This window comes from Oppia nitens, unplaced genomic scaffold, assembly GCF_028296485.1.
Source record: "Oppia nitens isolate AA-2021 unplaced genomic scaffold, nextdenovo-longstitch-racon4-pilon3 scaffold1_pilon_pilon_pilon, whole genome shotgun sequence".
NCBI lineage: Eukaryota > Metazoa > Arthropoda > Arachnida > Sarcoptiformes > Oppiidae > Oppia > Oppia nitens.
Window position 1 is genome coordinate 9,687,109 of NW_026533199.1, and position 19,777 is coordinate 9,706,885.

Here is a 19,777-nt window from a genome sequence, read left to right on the forward strand (position 1 = left end):
TAATTAAATATAAATTACTACTGATTCTCATAAAATACAAACAAAAAATTAATTATTGATTTTGAAAACTAATATTTATTGCAAAAAAAACTAATTTGATGTCAAAATGACAATTAATTTACCAAAGAATACATTTGTTCTTTGGATTCATTTGTTGACCGGTTTTACAATTGAATGCTTCGGCGAACTCTCTAGAGTTGGACACCGAACCCAATACCCGGTATTTGTTAGGACTGTGTTCGTTGTATTCAATTTGATTAATTAGGGCTTCATTTCTAATATTTGTACACCATATCTATAAAAATAATTTAATTTAAAAAACATAAAATAATAAAATTAAATCTAAAATAATTAATTGATTTGTTTTGAACAATACATTAGCAAATGATAGGAAAAATAGTTGTTTCGGTGTAAATGATTTCATAGTTGCCGGCAGTCGTTGATTAGGACCGGTATGCTTTTCCAGTGCCTATGATTTGATTAAATCGATATTTTGTTTTTCATTATAACTATAATAAATACAGTACTTTACTGTATTGTAATTGTACTATAAATTGTAATGTTATATTTCTAAGATAATTATAACTATTATATTATAAATATGTGAATTTATATGCAATTATTGGTCACTGACTTTAAATGCTTGTCTAATCCCCCCGTTATCAGCAATATTTTCTCCATTAGTTGTACGACCGTTAATCTGATAATTAATTAACAAAATTAGCTATAATTTATAATTAATTTAAAATATATAAAATAAAAACATACATGCATTTGAACCTCTGGTGAGTAGTAATTGCTGTATTGATGAATAAAACATTTAACTCTTTCGTTAAACCGTTGCTTAGTTGTTGTGTCCCACCAGTTGTACAAATTGCCAAACTTGTCATATTGAGCACCTGTATGTCACAATTTATATTAATCAATAATATATATAAATATATACAGTATATATATATATTAATTAAAAATGTTGTTTAACAATATATTTAAACATCACTCACCATTGTAATCAAATGCATGTGTAATTTCATGTCCAATAACCTAATTAAACATAATACTGTATTAAATTTTCTAATATTATAGTATACCTAATATTTTTTATTTTTTATAATACCGATCCTATTGCTCCAATATTTAGTGAACTATTATAAAAAATGCTAATTAATTAAAAACTCTAATTATAACTAATAATTGACATACAATGGCAGTTCATAAGTATAAAATGGTGACTGAAGTATACCAGCGAGAAATGCTTTTTAGTTTTGATTAATATAATAAAAAGTATAATTATTTTTATATTAATAATTGAAATAATTATAACTAAAAATACTGCTTACTAATCCTATTAATATCTGGACTATAATATGCATTAATTTCAGTTGGACTCATTGACCATCTAATATTAAATGAAATATAATTTTAAAAACAGTTATCATTATATTTGTATTTAATTATTTTACATTAAAATTTATTAAAATATATAATAATTATTAATATTTACTCAATTTCTGAACGATTTTTATTATTCTCAGATAACTTTATCCACATTTTTTTAGTCGACCAAAAATCATAATTAATAATTGATTGTAAATAAGATTTTTTAACATCAATTATCAACTATAATACATGTATATAAAAAACAATATTCATTAATTTAGTGTTGGTATAAAATTTAGTTAAAATATTATATATTTATACAATAAACTGTATTATAAAATAGATAAAATACTGTATAAAGAATGTAATAATTTATGAAAAAATAATATTTACTTCTTTGTAATAATCAGAAAGTTTGTTATTATCTTTAATGAAATCCGGATAAGCAATATATCTTAACATTTCCTTTAACTGGATTAATAAAAATTATATTTTTTTCTTTATCGAAAATTTTAGTCATTTATACCTTATCTTTAGCTTTATTTTTAGTCATAATTTCCATCCAATCGTTACTATCAAATGACTCATTGAATGCCTCATTCAATGCATCGATGAGTAAATTAATATCTTGTTTGGCTTTTTCAGGAAAATAGTTGTCCGCATATAGTCGTCCCACTGAATACATTAGTTTTTTGCTAACATTATCCACACATACCTCCCAAAGTTGCATTGACTCCTGTTGTCCGGTCATATGTTTTGTGAACTGAAACTCCAAATCCCGAAACTCTTGTGATGTATAACCACCTAATGATTGGACAGTTCGCCACCAAAGATAATTGCCGATAGTTCTGGTGTTATAATTGCAATATACGGTAAATATATAATTATTAAAAATATAATCTAAGTATTTAACTAATAACTAACTCCTGTTTTTCATTATTCAAAATATCTCCCAATTGGCTAAAATAGTTGCGATCATAGACTATAAGTTCTGTTGTTTCATCAATCATAACATAACCTTTGAATACAATCTTTTCAATGTCCAGAAGCGGAATATTTTTATAATTTCTAAGAAATGATTTTATGTTTGTTTTATTTCCATATAACGCCTGTCGATCGATACGATCTACCGGTGCTGCAGATATTTTGGCTAATTTTTGTTCAAACAATACAATATCTTCGATATCGTTATCAATTGTGTCACTAATGTTTGTCATCTCTTTGCTCAACAACAGTACCGATCCTTTAATAAAAATTTTGTATGCATTCAGTATTTTCTTGTTGTTTGGATCATCCGATTTGACCAACTGTTCTCGTCCTACACCAAAAGTAGGACTGTCTACCTATAAATTAAATATTTCAATCATTTTATTATCATTAGTATTTTGATATTACTATAATTTATTATAAAATGCATTAAACTTACATAAATTGAATTGATTTTTGTGTTTTTAGAGTCCGAATCAATTGAGTTAAATAAAATAAAATGAAATCCATGTTCACGATTCAGTTTGGCATATATTTGTGACCAATGGTCAGTCAATCTAACAGTTTTGTCAATCATCGGCCACTGATTAACTATATCTCTGAGCTCATGTATACTTGAATTTCGTTTATCTAAATATAAATATAAATTATTTATTATTAATCGTTTATATTATTAGGAAACCAATATAAATATTCGTCAATTATATTATGAAATAATTATAATGACATTAATCAATACCTTTATCCATACATTGTTTGTATAGATTTACAGTTTGTTTGATAATCGGTGGATAAGTCGAATCAATATTGGATTCAAACAAAACTTTGATAAAAAAGGTTATGTTTTATTAGTAATATTCAATACAAAACACGTAAATTTATGTGTTATTTACAGTACAGTATGTATGTATGTATGTATGTATGTATGTATGTATGTATGTATGTATGTATGTATGTATGTATGTATGTATGTGTTTATGTGAAAATATATGATTATCTTCTAACCTCTTAGTTTATCATGCACATTTTTATTTAAAATATCAAACTGTGACCACATCGACCGATCGGGTGGTATAATGTTTGTCCGCATCCAACCGCCGCACGCGTACTCATAAAAGTCATCGCACGGATTGACCGACAAATTAAGGGAACTCTGTATCTGTGAAGCTGTTTCACATTTTTTACAATAATTTATATATAATATAATTTTTTTTTTGTATATAAAAATACCTGCTTTAAGGCATTCGGCTGTTTCGCAAATATCATTATTTTCATAATTATTTTCTATTATAAATTATTAAATTATAATTATAATAAAGTAATTATTATTAATATAATTTTTAAAATAAATTACTTTTTATTGCAGCAAAAATTAATCCAATTAGTAGTCCAATTGATATGAATACAAATATTACAATCGCTATAATTAACTTTTTTTCCAAACCACTTTTTTTACCCCAACAACTCATTATATATTAACAAATGATTATATTGTAAACTAATAAATATCAATAAAAATATACAGAGACTAAGCATTTAATACATAAAAATTTTTAAAAAATATTGATTAAATAAATTAAAGAATATATTAATCAAAAAATCATTTTAAAAAGCAAATAACAAATTTATTAAAGTTTACTAAATCATTAATATACATAATTAATAATTTATTTATTTTATATATAATTAAGTTTTTATGGATAATATCTCTATATTACTTTATATATGATTAGTGTTTAAGATAACTTTAGATATATAAGCTAATATTATATAATTAATATAACTTATTAATTTTATGAAAATACAATACAAAATGAAATCACAATATAACTACACTATTAAAAATTGTTATTTGTTATAAAATCAATCAATCAATCTAACTACAATAGATACAGTATTAACAATATAATAAAATAAGTTATTTATATAAATTTAGTTATAATTATATCAATCAACTACTACTATTAATATATGTATTATAATTATAAAAGTTTTACAATTTGTGAATATATTAATCAAAATTAAAATATCAATAATTATATCAAATATCATTTAGAGTAAAAATAGGAATATAGTTTTTAGGAACATTGAAATAATAAATATGTATTATTCAAAATAACAAAAATTTATTTTTGTTTTGTAAAATTAAATATTTAAATGTGTACACTAATAGACACTAGTCAAATATTTATTAAATCTATTATTAAAATAAAGATTATTAAAAACAATTTAACCAATTATTACATAATTAGTTTAAATATTACCTGATATTAATATTATGTTGTGAAATAAAAACTTAATACAAATTATATAATATTTTTTATAAAAATGGTTATTTTATTAAGCATTTTGCAAATTATTTTTTAAAGTACTTTTATCTGTAAGACTATAACTTATTGTTCATAAAATGTTTTCAATTATATAAGAGAGAAATAAAGTAATATTAATTTAATGATAATTGATTTTTACATTAAAATTAAATTAAATTCAACAATAAATGATAGGGCATATTAATATATAATTATAATTAATAATGATATTTTAAAATTTACTTGTAAAATGATAAATCATCTTTTAAATTATAATTTAAAATATAAAAATACAAATTAAGATAAATAAACTTAGGTAAATGCTATAAATGTTAAAAAATAGTATTTTAATAATAATAATATCTATATAATATTAATAATTTTAATATAAATAATAATATATTGTAATATTCATAGTAAATAAATTTTCAGATAAATTAGTTAATTATTTAATGGCAATTAAGTTAAGCTGTTATCAAAATATTATAGTTCATTAACACTACAGTAATGTTTGTCTGCTGAGTAAAATTCTAGACAAAAAAATATATAACACATTAAATATTGTTATAAATATTACAACATTTTATAGTATAGTATACTTGTAGTATCCAAACCAAAATTATCCAATAATATTATATAAATTATCAATATTATATCAATATCTATTAAACCTAAACTATAATCAATATAAATTATATATATATATATAATTATGAATTTTATTTTAATCAATTATTAATTAATATAGTATATTAATATTTCTAAATGACACTGATATTAAAAAAATATATTTATTATTATTAAAAGTAATAGTAAATTAATATAAAAAGTACAATATGTAATATTATTTAGTAGTAACCAGTACTATATAATGAAAATATTAATTTATACATTTTTACTTAAGTAAACTAAATATCATTTTCTGATAATCCTATCCGATCCGATTCAATATGTTTTAATTTATAGACTTTATTTAAAAATAAAACATTAAACTTATTAATGTTATTACAAAAATGGAGTTGAATAATAAAATAGTTTTTCTAAAAAATAATTTAAAAAAATTATATCTACTTTTAAAAAATATTATTTTTATTGCAGTTGTTGTTGAGTATTATTATTTAGTTAATTAGTTTCTGGCTATTAATTATTTACATAAAGTATAATATAAAAATTCTGGATAATATATACTCTATTAATTGTATAGTAAATGTGTTTTATATAATCATAATAATATATGAAGCCATGTTAAATTTATTTGTTAAAATTTTTGCTATTTTAAATATTTTTCATATAAATAAATTATCATATAATAATATAATAGTCAATGCATTAAATGAAACTAATGCTAAATCAGTAAAAAGTAAGCCAAATTATACCAGCAATTAATGTGTTTATAATTAATTAAATACTAACAAATAATTTATTTGTATTAATAATAATTTTTAAAGACAGTGATAATAAATGGATTGGTATAATAAATAATTTGCTAACACATGCTAACGGAAAGTTTGATTATAAACAGGAATATTCAGTAGATTTAATCAACATTTACAGTCAGTATTTAAAAATTAGTCATCAATTATCTAACTGTTCTAAAAAAACGAGTTTTGCGAACGATATAAGCGATTGGGATTATAGAGAAGCCCAAAGAATTGCATCAATTAATGTTGAAAATTATCTGAAAATAGAGGAAAGTTATGTTACAAAAAATCCATCGATTTTACAGTTTAGTCGCCAACTATACGATGCAAGTATTAGAGCAAAATTTAATGAGTTTATCTTAATTGCATTGATTAAAATGTAAGTAAACTATTATTGATTTTTTAATAATTAAAATGTTATCATAAATATAAGTAGACTTCAATACTATTTGTTTTAATATTTATTAAAATTACAAATAGATATCTTAATACTATATTCTATAATTATATTTAATAAGAAAATTATTAATTTAATAATATTAATTTAAATATTAATGCATATTTTTAAAAATTTTCATTTATTTGTATCTTTTAGTAAATGTTTAAACAGATATGAGACTATAATGAAACTATTACCGGCTTATCAGAAAAAACGCATTTCAGATCATTTAGATACCGGAGTGTTATGTGAATTGGAGAGGAATGTTAGCCAAGATGTGACCTGTAATCCCAATTTCAAATATCGCCGAATTGATGGCAAATGCAATAATTTGAAACAAATCAATTGGGGTTCGGCTTTCCATTGTCAGCGACGACTACTACCGCCCGACTATTCAAACGGCATTAACGGAGTACGGGTGGCATTGGACGGCAGTTTACTGCCTAATGAACGACTCATTAGTACACACGTTGGCCACGAGTTTGATGTTTACGATAAACGAAGAAATTCTATGCAAATGATTTGGGGGAAAGTGATTGCCAACGATGTGGTGAAAACATTAAAATATTTTGGCAATAATATGACGTGTTGTCCACCGGCACCTACACATCCCGAGTGTGGCCGAGTAGTCATAGATGACGACAAATATAGTGTACATTTGAAAACTTCATGTATGTCTGTCACGAGATCGTTGGCTTGCAATACGTGTCGCTTAGGTTTGTCTTTATATTTATGTATACTTTTTAAATTTAAATATTAATATCTGTTTGTAATACAAACAAATTGTTAAGAAATAAATAAATAGCAATTTCACATTTATTTATTTTTTTAAAAAATATTGATATTAAAATAATTGTCGGCCAAAAACTACAGGTTTTCGTGAACAACTGACTGCTGTGCCATCATATCTGGATCTATCATTAGTATATGGTTTTGATAAAAACGATGCAAATAAATTGCGAGCACTTACTGGAGGTTTGGTTATAATTTTGCGATTATTTAATAACTAATTAGATTAATAAACTATTAAGTCTTGTGTTAGGATTAATGCAAACAAACCAATCATTAGTTGATACGACAATATTGCCGACAATCGTTGATACAGACATAATACATGACTCGGATGTCTCTAATTCAGATATTTATGATAGAAGTCAGTCATGTAATGTACCGCCGGATAGGCCGTGGCTCCAGTGTTTTAAAACAGGTGACGGCGTTCGGGGCAATCAACAGGTGCTGATAGCAACCCTCACATTGATTCTAGTATTAAGACACAACCAGCACGCAGAAGGGTTGGCTAAAGTGAACCGACACTGGAATGATGAGCTACTGTTTAGAGAAGCCAGGTTTGGTTTAGATTAGTTATATATATATATATATTAAATTAATTTTTATTTAATTTAAATATTTTGTATGTCTTCAGACGTTTATTAGAAGCTGAATATAATTTCATAAACTTTTTCGAGTATTTGCCGTCAATACTGAATAAAGATTTAATGGATTACTTTGATCTCAATGTCCGACCACAGGGTCAGTACAGTCAGTATAATCCAGATGTGAATTCTGATGTCATCAACGAGTTTGGTTCCGCCACTTTCCGATTCGGTCATTCAAATATCAATAGCAAGTATCCCATTATTAATGGCAGTCCATTGAATTCATCGTCATTAACCTTACGGTATAACTATGGTATGATGTCTCAGATATGGGATGGAAATGTAAGTTATATTTTAAGTTTAAAAAGTTTTGAGATTTACTGAAAATGATATATTTATCAGACAAATGGTCTGATGAGAGGTATGTGTGAGGACAGGCAGGAGGCAACAGACTTGAATTATACACCTGATGTTAAACAGTATGTAAACTTCAGTCCGTGTCGACCGAAACTTAAGGATCTGATGGCAATAGACGTGTCCAGAGGTAGAGATCACGGAATAGCACCGTATGTTTATTATGTAGAGTACTGTTCAGGTCTTAAGATTACCAGTTGGGATGATTTGAAACAATTGATGCCTAAATATATTATTAGTGAATTGAAAGATGTTTTTAAGTATTTATTAATTTGATTTTTAAATATATTTATTTATTCAAATTGTGTGATAATAATAATATTATTATTAATTAGAGACTACAGAGATATTGATTTATTCATTGGAGGACTGGCTGAGTATCATATGAAAGACTCGACAACAGGTCCAACATTTGCCTGTATTAATGCCATACAGTTTTATCACTTAAAATTTGGTGATAGATATTATTTTGAGCATGGTAATCAATCAGGATCTTTTTCAATTGGTAATTATTAATATTATTACATAAATAACACACAAACACATACATTATAATTATTTATTAAATCAAAACTATAGCACAGTTAGATAATATCCGAAAAACTGCATCAATGGCTAACCTGTTGTGCAAAACAATGAGCTTTGAGTCCATCCAAGAGATGGCTTTTTATGTGTCGTCAAAGTCTAATGCATACAAATCTTGCGGCGATTTTCGTCAAATTGATTACAATTTATGGACTGAAGATGTGTCCAAATGTGATGAGTTTTGTCAAAATAAACGATTTATAACTGCTTTAAATGATACGGAATATAAATTTCCCATTCAATCATAAATTTATATTAATTTATATTCAAAAGTAAATGCAAATTATTTTTATTAAGTTTAAACAAACAATAATATTAGTAAATAATTTTTCATCATAAAATTTTTAATTTGTACAGAGTAAATAATTAATTAAATATAAAATAATGTACCAATAGTATTTTTCAGAAAATCTTATATTATTAATGTTTTTAAAAAAGTGGTTTCATAAAAAAATCATTCAAACATTAAGTATAATAAAATATTAATAAATAAAAATGATTTTTTATTTAAATTAAATATATATCAATGCATAGAGTTGGCAAAAAAGATAATTTTTAAAAAGAATTGAGAAATTTCTGGAAAATTTCTAAAAGAAATTTCTGCTTATGGGATCCCATATTATTATTTTTTCTCTTGATGTTTGTTATCTTAAAACAATTCATTATAACTATAAATATTAACTAAATAATTTATTATTAGTATTTTAATTAATATTCAAAGTAAAATATAATTCTTTTAATTACATCAATCAAAAAATATAAATCAATTATAAATAAAATTTTACAAAATCTAATTATAATTAGATAATTATATTAATTATATAAATAAGAATTCCATTAATATAGTAGTGTAATAAAAATATAGTATAATATTACTATAGAAATTATGTATCATTACTACAGTATTACAATAGCTATAGATATGGAGATCCCATAGTATGATGAGAAATTTATTCATGTGAAACTTTCTAGAAATTTTCTTAGGGAATCTATTAGAAAATTTTTATTTGTCCATCTATATATATATATACTAATATAAATTATAACTTTAAAATTAATTACGTGTGTTTATTAAAATATATTAACAAAAAAATATATATAATTTTAATTGTCAGGCAAAGAATTATTATTATTATTATTTAATTTTTCAATTTTGTTTGTCTCAGTTATATACTTATTAGTTTTTAATAGCAACAAATAAAATGCTATAAATCTAAATATAAGAAAAATAATTATTAATTTAAATATACTGTCGTAATAAATATCATCATTTATATTAAATTTATATAAAATCAATGAAAACTGTGATCCTTGACATCGATTCTGACCATAAATGGCTATCAAAACACAGTTGTATGTATGTTTGATATAAGATAAATCACTTAACACTTGAAAAATGTAGTGAAACTCATCTAATGGTATGTAAATATTGCTTAAATTAGATGATATTAAATAAAAAACTACAGAAGCATATATTGCCATCGATTGATTGTTACTAAATATAATGCCTGATATGTGGCCAAAACTCTGTGAACACAAAACCACAAACAACAGTGTATAGAGATATACAAAATACATGCGTTTGGAGTCGTAATAATTGATTATATAGCTGAACATAAGCATCGATATCAGCAATGGTAGAAAATCAATCACCGATTTGCTAATATAATAAGCACCTGTACTATACCAACCTGTAATGAATATTAAAATTATTATTTAATATTTTTAAAACTTTATAAAACAAACCGTTTCGGTGTTCATTAAAAAATATGTTGACTTTCGATGAGAAAGTCATTGTTGTCAGTATTATCTGTATAAAAGATGATCCCATAAGAAACGACATGTGATACTGTAGGTTACGTTTCAATAGTGATTCATCATTAAGACTCTCTTCAGTTTCAGTACAATTCATGCCATAAGTGAATATGTTGTCATCGACACAACCGTCCGCCAAAATCATGCGTCGATTGTAAAGTGTAGACAAACCTATAGCCAAACCCAGGTATAAGACAATTTGAAAACATATAGACTTCCATTCGTAAACATAGGAACACAACATATTGCGGACGGTTAGATGCCAGAGATCGGACAAATAAAAACGTTTTGATCTAAAAAACATGTCTTTGGTTGATTCAATTGTCTGAACATTGCACCGGGAAATAAGTCCCTCTTTTGTTGACAAGTTGTTTGTTTGAGATAACTTTTTCAGACAACTGTTTTCATGGTCTACCGATGCCAACATCAACATGTGCTCAATTGGATGTAGATTTTGCTGATAGGAACTGTCGTTTGCGTTAAGAAAATGGTGTATATCTTGCGGTCGACCACTAAATATGTTTGTGCCAGACCTGGACAACACGTATACCTTATCAAATAATTCAAGTAAATCACTATTTGGCTGATGTATAGTAGTTATAACAGACATATTGTGACGACGACATAACATCTTCAAACATGAAATTATCTATTAATTAATAAATTAATTAAATTATTGTTTTTTTGTGTGTTTAAAGTTATGTTGTTTTGTGGCATACCTTTAGTGCACTATAGCTGTCGACACCACTGGTAGGCTCATCGATGAACAAAATATTTGGCTTACAATATACCGTCAGTTCCGATGCAATGACAATACGCTTAAGTTGTCCGCCACTACAGTGCGAAACATTTATATCGCTAATATCATTAATTAACATCTCATCCATCAATTTATCTGTAATTACTTTGTGATCAATTGATTTTCCACTAAAACAACTATTTTTCAATTTTGATGCATATATTAAATATTGTTTTACAGTCAAACCAGTGACTAAATGATCAAAAATGTTTTGCGATATAAAACACGTCCTGATCTTCATTGAAGATGTCAAATATATTTTAGACTTATCTGTCAAATGTTGACTATTTTGACCGCTCAGACATTTTAGTAATGATGTCTTGCCGGCACCGGACGGTCCCATCACAGCATTTATTGTGTTTAAGTCAAAGCCACCACTTAGTTGATTAAAAATATTTTTTTTAGTTTTTTTGCTATTTGTCTGCACTCTAACTAATGTTAATTCAATCCATGCAATTAATAGTAATCTATTAAATTGTAGACCATTTTCATCGGCTAACTGATCATTATTTTGGGTTTCCTCTAAATTTATATTACAATCATTTATTTGTTGATTGAAATTTTGTTTAATTTTTTGTTGTTGTCTAGTATTTAGATGAGATTTATACCACTCATTCAATTTGTTAATAATTGAACCAAAATTCACATTTATAGATGTGATTAGCAAAACAAATTCAATTATCTTAAGCACCAAAAATATGATCAGTAATGACATTAAACAAAACCAGAAGTCTCGATGACTTTTACCACCACTACTGTTGTCATCAATCTTGTAATCATAGAAAACACGTGACTGTCCTGAACCACATCGACCCAAACCGTAGGTCACTATTAATAATCCGTTGAATAGATGTTTCTGAAAAGTTATTTCACTGAATAGTTGAAAGGGATATATAAACTCTTTGATAGGTATGGCATAGTTACAGAAAAACACAAGTGCTATGAATGAGGTCATGGATGTCATGACAGACAAACGTTTATTTTGACCTAATATTGTGGCAATAATTGTACCGAAACTTTGCGAACATAACATTGTCGACACAAAAATCAGTGTATAATATAAGTAGCGATAATAGTTGTCAAACTTTTGACTAAAATAAGTTACAATTAAACATTGAATTATTGAGTTAACTATTATAGGAATAGAGTCTACTGTAGACTTAGATATAAAATAGGAGCAAATACTAAACCAATCTGTTATTTAAAATTAAAACAAAGTTTTTAAAAAAATTATAATAATAATTATATTACAAATAAATTTTCTATAAAAAAGTAAGTTTTGAATAAATTTTTATACCGTTTTTATATTCACTTAACAATGTATTGATTTCGTTGGCAAAATTTTTTGTAGCGATACCTATTGTAGTTAACATAAATAAAAATGATGTCAAATAAATGAGATAAATATTTTGGTTGATAATAGATTTATCATGCTCCTTTTTTAAACAATTATTTTGATCAACAAGTGATTTAAAGCAACCATCAATACGCCAATTATCATCATTGATGGCAAACATTACAATTGTGGCAAACATTATGTGAAACACTGTTTCGGCTAAAAGTGTCTTCCATTGGATTATATATTGAATGCGAATTCTTCTGGCGATCAGATAATAAATATCTTTAAAATTCAATTGTTTTTTATGCGATTTAATTAAATCTTTAAAATTATTATCAATTATATTATCACTATTTGTTTCGGCCATAAATCGGTGTGTATTTAACTCAGATGTCTTATCAATCATATGTTTTATACGGCTATCATTATTATTATCATTTGCCGATACTTTAAGCAATACTTCAATTGGAGATTCATTGGTATCACATGTTATGTTTGACTCTGACATAAAGTCTTTCAGCTCCTGAGGTTTGCCCGTAAATATAACAAATCCTTTTGACAGCACATGTATGCTATCAAACATGTCGAAGATATCAGTATTTGGCTGATGTATTGATGTCAGTATTGACATGTTATGATTAAGAGTTAAGTTATATAAGCAATTCATTACCTAATATAAAAAATAAATTATTTTATAAAATATTATTAAATAATATATTACTTATTAATGAACTATAGTTTATTTTCATACCAATTGTGCCGCATTACTGTCCAAACCAGTAGTCGGTTCATCAATACATAGTAAATAAGGCTTACTATGAGCTGTCAGCTCAATAGCAATGGACAGTCGTTTGAGTTCACCTCCACTACAGGTGCCGACAATGCTATTCTTGATATCATTTAATAGAAACTGTTCTATAAGGAGATCCACATTATTTTGGTGATCAATTTGTTGACTATGACAACTGTTTTTCAATTTTGATGAATATATTAACGACTGGTTAACAGTCAATAATTGATGTAAACAATTGCTTTGAAATTGACTTATAAAACATGATTTAAAATCTACAATATTTTTGTTATAGACTATTGTCGATCTACTGGACAGTCCTTTTTGTTGAAAACCGTTTAGACATTTCAATAGATTTGTTTTACCCGAACCACTGGCGCCGATCAGTCCGTTAATAGTTTTTAATTCAATACAACCGCTAATATTATGGAGAATAGTCTTTTGTGATGACTTTGTTAGACTACTTCCCACAGTATAATCAATATTAAGCCAAGTTATTAGCATTTTAATCAAATTTTATTAACTAAATGCTATACAAATATAACAAAAAATTAATTAAAATAAAATTTAATAATTCTCACCATTTATTCAGAAAAATAAACTTTTAAAAACCTAAATAAGATTATAAGAAATTTTAATATAAAATAAACAAAATTTTATATAATTACTGTATTTGAACAAAAATGAATGAAAATTTTGTAAATTATTTATATTGTGTTTATCTTATATAAAAATAAAGATATGTTTTTATATAAATACAATACTACTGTATTAGATAAGAAAAAATAATTTATTTCTAAAATTTATAAAGTAATTTCAAAATTTAATGAATGTTGAAACTATGATAATATTATTTAATACAATATATAACTTATTAAAAAAATATTAATCTAGATTATAACACTATATTTGTTTAAATTTTAAGCAATATTCTTATAATATAATTTTGTATATAAGTTTTTATTTATAAGTTATAAATTATAACATCTATTTATACTGTACACGATGATGATGATACTGATATGATTTATAATATACTATTTTAGCAAGTTTAACTAGTTATGTTATAGCTAGTTTAAAATAACTAATAAAAGCAACTATGTTTTTAATGTTAATGAAAGATTAATAATTAATTAAAAATTTTTAATGTTTTTAACAGTCATTGCACTAAACTTTTCAATGAGTTTTGATTATTGTGTTGATTATCTTTGATTTGTCCCATTATAATGTTGTCCTCTACGGGTGTCGAGTAGATTACGACTACCGTTTTTAACCACATAACTTGCCATATCAATTTTAAAAATTAATTAAAAGTGTCATAAAGGTATGGAACTAATTACCACTAAACCTGCCATACCCTGGCAGATAATGCGATAACTAAAATAACCGAATGGCAGTAAATGTGATAACTGGTATCTACACTACTATAAGTGTTTTAAATATCTAAATTTAGTTATAATTAATTAAATATATGATCAATCAATAAATAAATAAATAATTTAATATTATAGGATCGATCTATAATTAATAACTGATCGATCAATACTATAAAATTAATAATCAAATATATAATAAATTTAATTCGCATTAATAATGCATAAATAATCGTATTAAATAATGATAAAAAATTATGAGTGGCATGAATTTGACACATAATAAAAACTTATAACATGGCTGGGATTTTGTGCCCCTAAATCTAGCAAATTCCAGGGGAACCAATTACCACGAAACCTGCCACTTATCGCATTACCTTCCATGCCAAATTATGTGCGCAACAACGGTAAGTGTTAAGTATAACTATAAAAGAAATTTTATTATACAAAATAATATATTAAATACTGATTATAAATGTATAATATCTCATATTTAATTATTTTTTTTGTTAGTATTAAATTTATTTTTAATTAATTTATGATAAAATAATTATTTGTTATATACTTTGATTTCCAATATATATACTGTATATCTATATTTATTAGAAATACATTATAATACTTATAATTTCTATTGTAAATTATTATTATTATATAAAAAGATTAATAATTGTTATTATAACTAAATAATTATGACGTAAATGTTTATATATCTACAAATAATATTAGATTATTAAAAAAGGTCACACTTTTTATATCTTTATCATTATTATTATTCATGTGACATTAACATTGAACTAATAATAAATAAAATAATAATAATAGATTAGTTTAGTTATTAAATAAATGATTGAAACTAAAGAAAATAATGCAATTAAAAATAATTTATTTTACAATAAAATTTATACGAAAAAGTGACAATAAATTTATTTCAATTTCTGTGCACAACTGAAGGCATCTTTGGCTTCACAGGCAATCAATTCAATACAACCGACAATTGATTTAGATTTAAGACATCCCAGAGTTGGAGACACACAGTGTTCGCACCAGTCTTTGCCCATACACTCCAAGAAATGCCAGGCCTTTACACCAAACTTTTCAATAAGTTTTGCGTAGTCTTTGGCAGTCTTTGATTGGTCCAAATTACTATTGTCATCGACATCAACGGGGGTCGAGTAGGTTATGGCTACCAATGCCAACAATAAAACAAGAGCTAAATAGGCTTTAATAGCAAAAAAATTAATATAATTTCTATTACAATATATTTATAAATAAATTATACAATTTTGTATATATTGTACCTTTCATTTTATACTAACAATACTGTTTTGACAATTTAGATTTTTTTTATACAAAAGTAATCAATTAAACAATTAATATTTTTCAATACTTAAGTCTCGCTATTTATATATAGCCAAAAATTTATAGATTAATTTTAATCAATTTTATATGAAATTATTTTATCATTGTTTTGTTAAAAAAAATAATATCTATTATTTAATAAATGACAATAACAAGGATCTTTACATAATATCAATAATATTAATTTTTTATCATATTATAAATTTGATAAATACAAAGTTCAAGTTTTTTGGTTGTCATCATTGAGTAATAATTAAAAATATATATCAAAATTTACAAATATTTTTACTTATATCATATTTATATAAGTATAATGTTAATATCAAAATAACAATTTTAATCAGGATTATGAAAATCAATTAAATTAAAATTAAATTTAAGATTTTTTGAGTGTAATTATACATACTTTATGATAACCAATATTAATTATCTTAATCAATTTATCAATTAACGTAATTGTTATTTATTTAATTAAAATTGTATAATCTATAATATCTGGTACTTTATAAAAATCATGTGCAGCTGTTTAGAAATAAAATAAAATATTATTTTAATTACTTTTACATTTAAAACTTTTCATTTAACTTTGATGGATGTCTTATAAGTGTTTTGTACAAGAGTTTTGTTTACACAAACCGAAACCGATAGTTAGTTAACAATTTGGTAATTGTTTGATAATTTTGATGACCTGATTCATAATTGATATTATATTGAAATTACAATTATATGATTGATATTAAACAAAATATTTATAAATAAAAAAATGAATCGATTTGTTAATTACAGTATTTATTATAGATTAAAATTTATACACAAAAATACTTAATTTATTTCAATTTTTGTGCACAACTGAAAGCATCTTTGGCTTCACAGGCAATCAATTCAATACAACCAACAATTGATTCATTTTTAAGACATCCCAGAGTTGGTGACACACAGTGTTCGCACCAGTCTTTGCCCATACACTCTAAGAAATGCCAGGCCTTTACGTTAAACTTTTCAATTAGTTTTACGTAGTCTTTGCCAGTCTTTAATTTGTCCCAAATATTGTTGTCCACGTTATTAACAGGTGTAGAGTTGGAGTAGATTATGACTACTAATGCCAACAATAAAACAATAGCTAAATAAACTTTAATTTAAAGAAATTAAAATTTATTAGATATTAATTATTTTTTATAAATATTTTTTAATAAATTATACAATTTATAAATTGTATATACTCTACCTTTCATTGTTTTTACTTATTATACTTTAATCAATTTAACAATTAATATTTTTCAATATTTAATTTAAATGATATTTTATAAAAATTATATGCAGCTGTCGTTAACAGTATTAATAAAATATAATATTATATAAATAATAAATTTACCATAAGTTTTGCATCCTATTAAATAATTTTAAAAAATAGATTTTATTTATTAATTATACATAAATAGTTAATTTATTTAATAATTATAAATAATATGTTATTTCACTTTTTTAATTTAATAAAAAAAAATATACACTTAGATTAACAAACAAATTCTAAATAAAATTCGACACATTATTTAAATTGTAATATTGATAGTTTAAATAATATTAAAATTACATAATAAAGCATTATACTTGTTAATTATTAAATATAAAATATTAATTAAATATCATAGCTTTGAAATTATTAATATTTATTTTAATTTAATTAAATTTTTATTTAAAATAAATATTTATTAACATACAATTTACCTTATCTTTTATATTTTTGTTATTATTATTATTAAACTATAAAAATAATGCATTTAATTAATCGATATGATGTTATTTCTAAATAAAAATTAAATTCATGATAAACAATGATTAATGTAATGAATGCTTTATAAAAATATATTTATGACTCAAACTTTAGGTATGGTTCATATTTATGGATCGGTTTATTGGTATTACTTTCAAAAGTAGTAAACTCTTGCACTGACTCCGTGTCCGACCCTATCGCCGACCCGATCGCCGATCCGATCGGTTCTATTGGCAATAAATATTTTGGCTGTGCTTTAAACAGTTCATTGTTTGATGAGATCTTTGAGATCAACTCCTGATTTGTTGGTAAATCTTTTGGCTCATTATTGTCATTATTGTTAGCTTCTGTGGTAACAAATTCTGTTACCATCGGTACTTCAGAAGAAATTGTTGTCATTTGATTTGGTTTTTTCATTAACTGAATAGTAGTCACAATCGTAGAAATGTCATCAAATTGTTGAGAATAGTCAGTTACGGGTGAATAGTAAGCAACTGTCCGTTCCATTGGCTCCATAGCCGTAGTGCTGAGTTTTGGATCAGATTCCGAGGCATCGGTAGCTATGATATCTATTCCCTTAAATGTTGTTTCCGGAATCAGTGTAGTTGTGGTGATTACCTCTCTATCACTTTCTGGTTGTCTTAATCTGTGTTTTTGCACTTTACGGACCCTTTTAATCTGTTGAGGAAATCCAAATAGTGCCTGAAGTGGTGGTATGTATTGAACTTTAGTTTCATTTAATCCATCAGTTGATAGCCTAATGTCTGCCATGATATTCATCGGATGATTAGTGTCTTCTAAAGTATCCAAATCTTGTCTGTCATTTTTTATCAAAGAGTTGTCTGATTTGTTCACATTTATGATCTGTTTTCTAGAAATACTTTCCAACAGTATATCTTCAGATGACGTTTCCGTAGGCAATACAGTTGTCGTTGTTTTTGTTTCAGCACCGGTAGTGGTAGTAGAAGTCGTAGTGATAGTAGTAGAAGAAGTGGTTGTGTATTGTGTTTCATTAGTAGACTTGTTATCGGCAACAATGGGTACAAAATATTCATCAGAGTTATCATTATAATTGTGCCAAAAATTATCTAAAAATTCATTACTTATGACTTCACTGTTAGTTTTTGTTGTTGGACTTTCTGTGCCGCCATCAGTACTGGTCGTTATGGTTGTCGACTGTAGACCATTGGCAGCTGTAGTTGTCTCTAACGGCGCTAATGTTTGATTGTCGACCTGAGCTTCGGAATACATAATAGTTTTTTCGTTAAAGTTTTGGAAAAACTCATCGAAAAACTGTATGTGCGATGAATTTATAGACTTTCCCTGTGGTTCAGAGTTAACTGACTGGTCATAACTGATTGGTGTCGTATAAATAGTTTCTATAGGAGTCTCAGTTACACTGACCGAAACCGACCGTTCGGTAACTATCTGGTCATCATTTGGCGACTTTTGTCTTAACCTTTGAAAAAATCTCTTCAATATATCAGTTGTATTGCTGCCATCACTTTGATTGTTGTCTGCATTTGATGTAGTAGTAAATGTAGTACTGGAGCTGATTGTTGTCCTATCAATTGGTGATGATGTGGTTGTGGTAAAACCTAATATATCGCCACCTAT

At 25.1% G+C, this 19,777-nt stretch overlaps 6 protein-coding genes across 6 annotated transcripts; 1 reads left to right on the top strand and 5 right to left on the bottom strand.

Annotated features, from left to right (window-relative positions):
* Window positions 1–118: 118 nt before the first annotated feature.
* On the bottom strand, window positions 119–4,681 carry LOC128952026 (neprilysin-1-like). The gene is made up of 18 exons (XM_054297348.1): window positions 4,632–4,681; window positions 3,722–3,865; window positions 3,598–3,651; window positions 3,373–3,534; window positions 3,107–3,190; window positions 2,807–2,997; window positions 2,305–2,723; window positions 1,907–2,228; window positions 1,774–1,851; window positions 1,505–1,620; window positions 1,341–1,399; window positions 1,204–1,255; window positions 1,118–1,145; window positions 1,005–1,044; window positions 769–899; window positions 635–700; window positions 377–469; window positions 119–295 (listed from the first exon to the last, which is right to left on the bottom strand). The coding sequence occupies exons 2-18, from the start codon at window positions 3,834–3,836 to the stop codon at window positions 119–121; spliced, it is 2,187 nt and encodes a 728-aa protein (XP_054153323.1). The 5' UTR covers window positions 3,837–3,865; window positions 4,632–4,681.
* Window positions 4,682–6,720: 2,039 nt separating this feature from the next.
* LOC128951253 (peroxidase-like) lies at window positions 6,721–9,159 on the top strand. The gene is made up of 7 exons (XM_054296503.1): window positions 6,721–7,252; window positions 7,410–7,511; window positions 7,579–7,882; window positions 7,960–8,254; window positions 8,315–8,586; window positions 8,662–8,831; window positions 8,906–9,159. Exons 1-7 carry the CDS (start codon window positions 6,721–6,723, stop codon window positions 9,157–9,159), a joined length of 1,929 nt encoding a protein of 642 aa, XP_054152478.1.
* A 1,134-nt stretch (window positions 9,160–10,293) lies between these two features.
* LOC128951254 (ATP-binding cassette sub-family G member 1-like) lies at window positions 10,294–12,558 on the bottom strand. The gene is made up of 5 exons (XM_054296504.1): window positions 12,162–12,558; window positions 11,446–12,047; window positions 10,658–11,375; window positions 10,391–10,602; window positions 10,294–10,323 (listed from the first exon to the last, which is right to left on the bottom strand). Exons 1-5 carry the CDS (start codon window positions 12,556–12,558, stop codon window positions 10,294–10,296), a joined length of 1,959 nt encoding a protein of 652 aa, XP_054152479.1.
* Window positions 12,559–12,572: 14 nt separating this feature from the next.
* On the bottom strand, window positions 12,573–14,158 carry LOC128951255 (uncharacterized). The gene is made up of 4 exons (XM_054296505.1): window positions 13,616–14,158; window positions 13,216–13,534; window positions 13,015–13,146; window positions 12,573–12,616 (listed from the first exon to the last, which is right to left on the bottom strand). The coding sequence occupies exons 1-4, from the start codon at window positions 14,156–14,158 to the stop codon at window positions 12,573–12,575; spliced, it is 1,038 nt and encodes a 345-aa protein (XP_054152480.1).
* Window positions 14,159–15,914: 1,756 nt separating this feature from the next.
* Window positions 15,915–16,406, bottom strand: LOC128952415 (uncharacterized). Its single transcript, XM_054297812.1, has 2 exons — window positions 16,329–16,406; window positions 15,915–16,249 (listed from the first exon to the last, which is right to left on the bottom strand). Exons 1-2 carry the CDS (start codon window positions 16,333–16,335, stop codon window positions 15,954–15,956), a joined length of 303 nt encoding a protein of 100 aa, XP_054153787.1. The 5' UTR covers window positions 16,336–16,406; the 3' UTR covers window positions 15,915–15,953.
* An 810-nt stretch (window positions 16,407–17,216) lies between these two features.
* Window positions 17,217–17,669, bottom strand: LOC128951257 (uncharacterized). The gene is made up of 2 exons (XM_054296506.1): window positions 17,615–17,669; window positions 17,217–17,518 (listed from the first exon to the last, which is right to left on the bottom strand). The coding sequence occupies exons 1-2, from the start codon at window positions 17,619–17,621 to the stop codon at window positions 17,217–17,219; spliced, it is 309 nt and encodes a 102-aa protein (XP_054152481.1). The 5' UTR covers window positions 17,622–17,669.
* Window positions 17,670–19,777: the final 2,108 nt, after the last annotated feature.

Excerpts from the sequence above, each read along its gene's own strand:
- LOC128951255 (XM_054296505.1), bottom strand. The coding sequence starts at position 14,158 with ATGCTAATAACTTGGCTTAATATTGATTATACTGTGGGAAGTAGTCTA. Across the intron at positions 13,535-13,615 it reads ACAGTAATGCGGCACAATTG|GTAATGAATTGCTTATATAA; the intron begins GTATGAAAATAA and ends TTTTTATATTAG. Across the intron at positions 13,147-13,215 it reads ATTTATGGCCGAAACAAATA|ATATTTATTATCTGATCGCC; the intron begins GTGATAATATAA and ends TGAATTTTAAAG.
- LOC128951253 (XM_054296503.1), top strand. The coding sequence starts at position 6,721 with ATGAAACTATTACCGGCTTATCAGAAAAAACGCATTTCAGATCATTTA. Across the intron at positions 7,512-7,578 it reads ATTGCGAGCACTTACTGGAG|GATTAATGCAAACAAACCAA; the intron begins GTTTGGTTATAA and ends GTCTTGTGTTAG. Across the intron at positions 7,883-7,959 it reads CTACTGTTTAGAGAAGCCAG|ACGTTTATTAGAAGCTGAAT; the intron begins GTTTGGTTTAGA and ends GTATGTCTTCAG.
- LOC128951254 (XM_054296504.1), bottom strand. The coding sequence starts at position 12,558 with ATGTTATGTTCGCAAAGTTTCGGTACAATTATTGCCACAATATTAGGT. Across the intron at positions 12,048-12,161 it reads ATCTATAAATGTGAATTTTG|AGGAAACCCAAAATAATGAT; the intron begins GTTCAATTATTA and ends ATATAAATTTAG. Across the intron at positions 10,324-10,390 it reads TTAGTAACAATCAATCGATG|ATGAGTTTCACTACATTTTT; the intron begins GCAATATATGCT and ends ACATACCATTAG.
- LOC128952026 (XM_054297348.1), bottom strand. The coding sequence starts at position 3,836 with ATGAGTTGTTGGGGTAAAAAAAGTGGTTTGGAAAAAAAGTTAATTATA. Across the intron at positions 2,998-3,106 it reads CAAACAATGTATGGATAAAG|ATAAACGAAATTCAAGTATA; the intron begins GTATTGATTAAT and ends ATTTATATTTAG. Across the intron at positions 1,256-1,340 it reads TCCAGATATTAATAGGATTA|CATTTCTCGCTGGTATACTT; the intron begins GTAAGCAGTATT and ends AAAACTAAAAAG.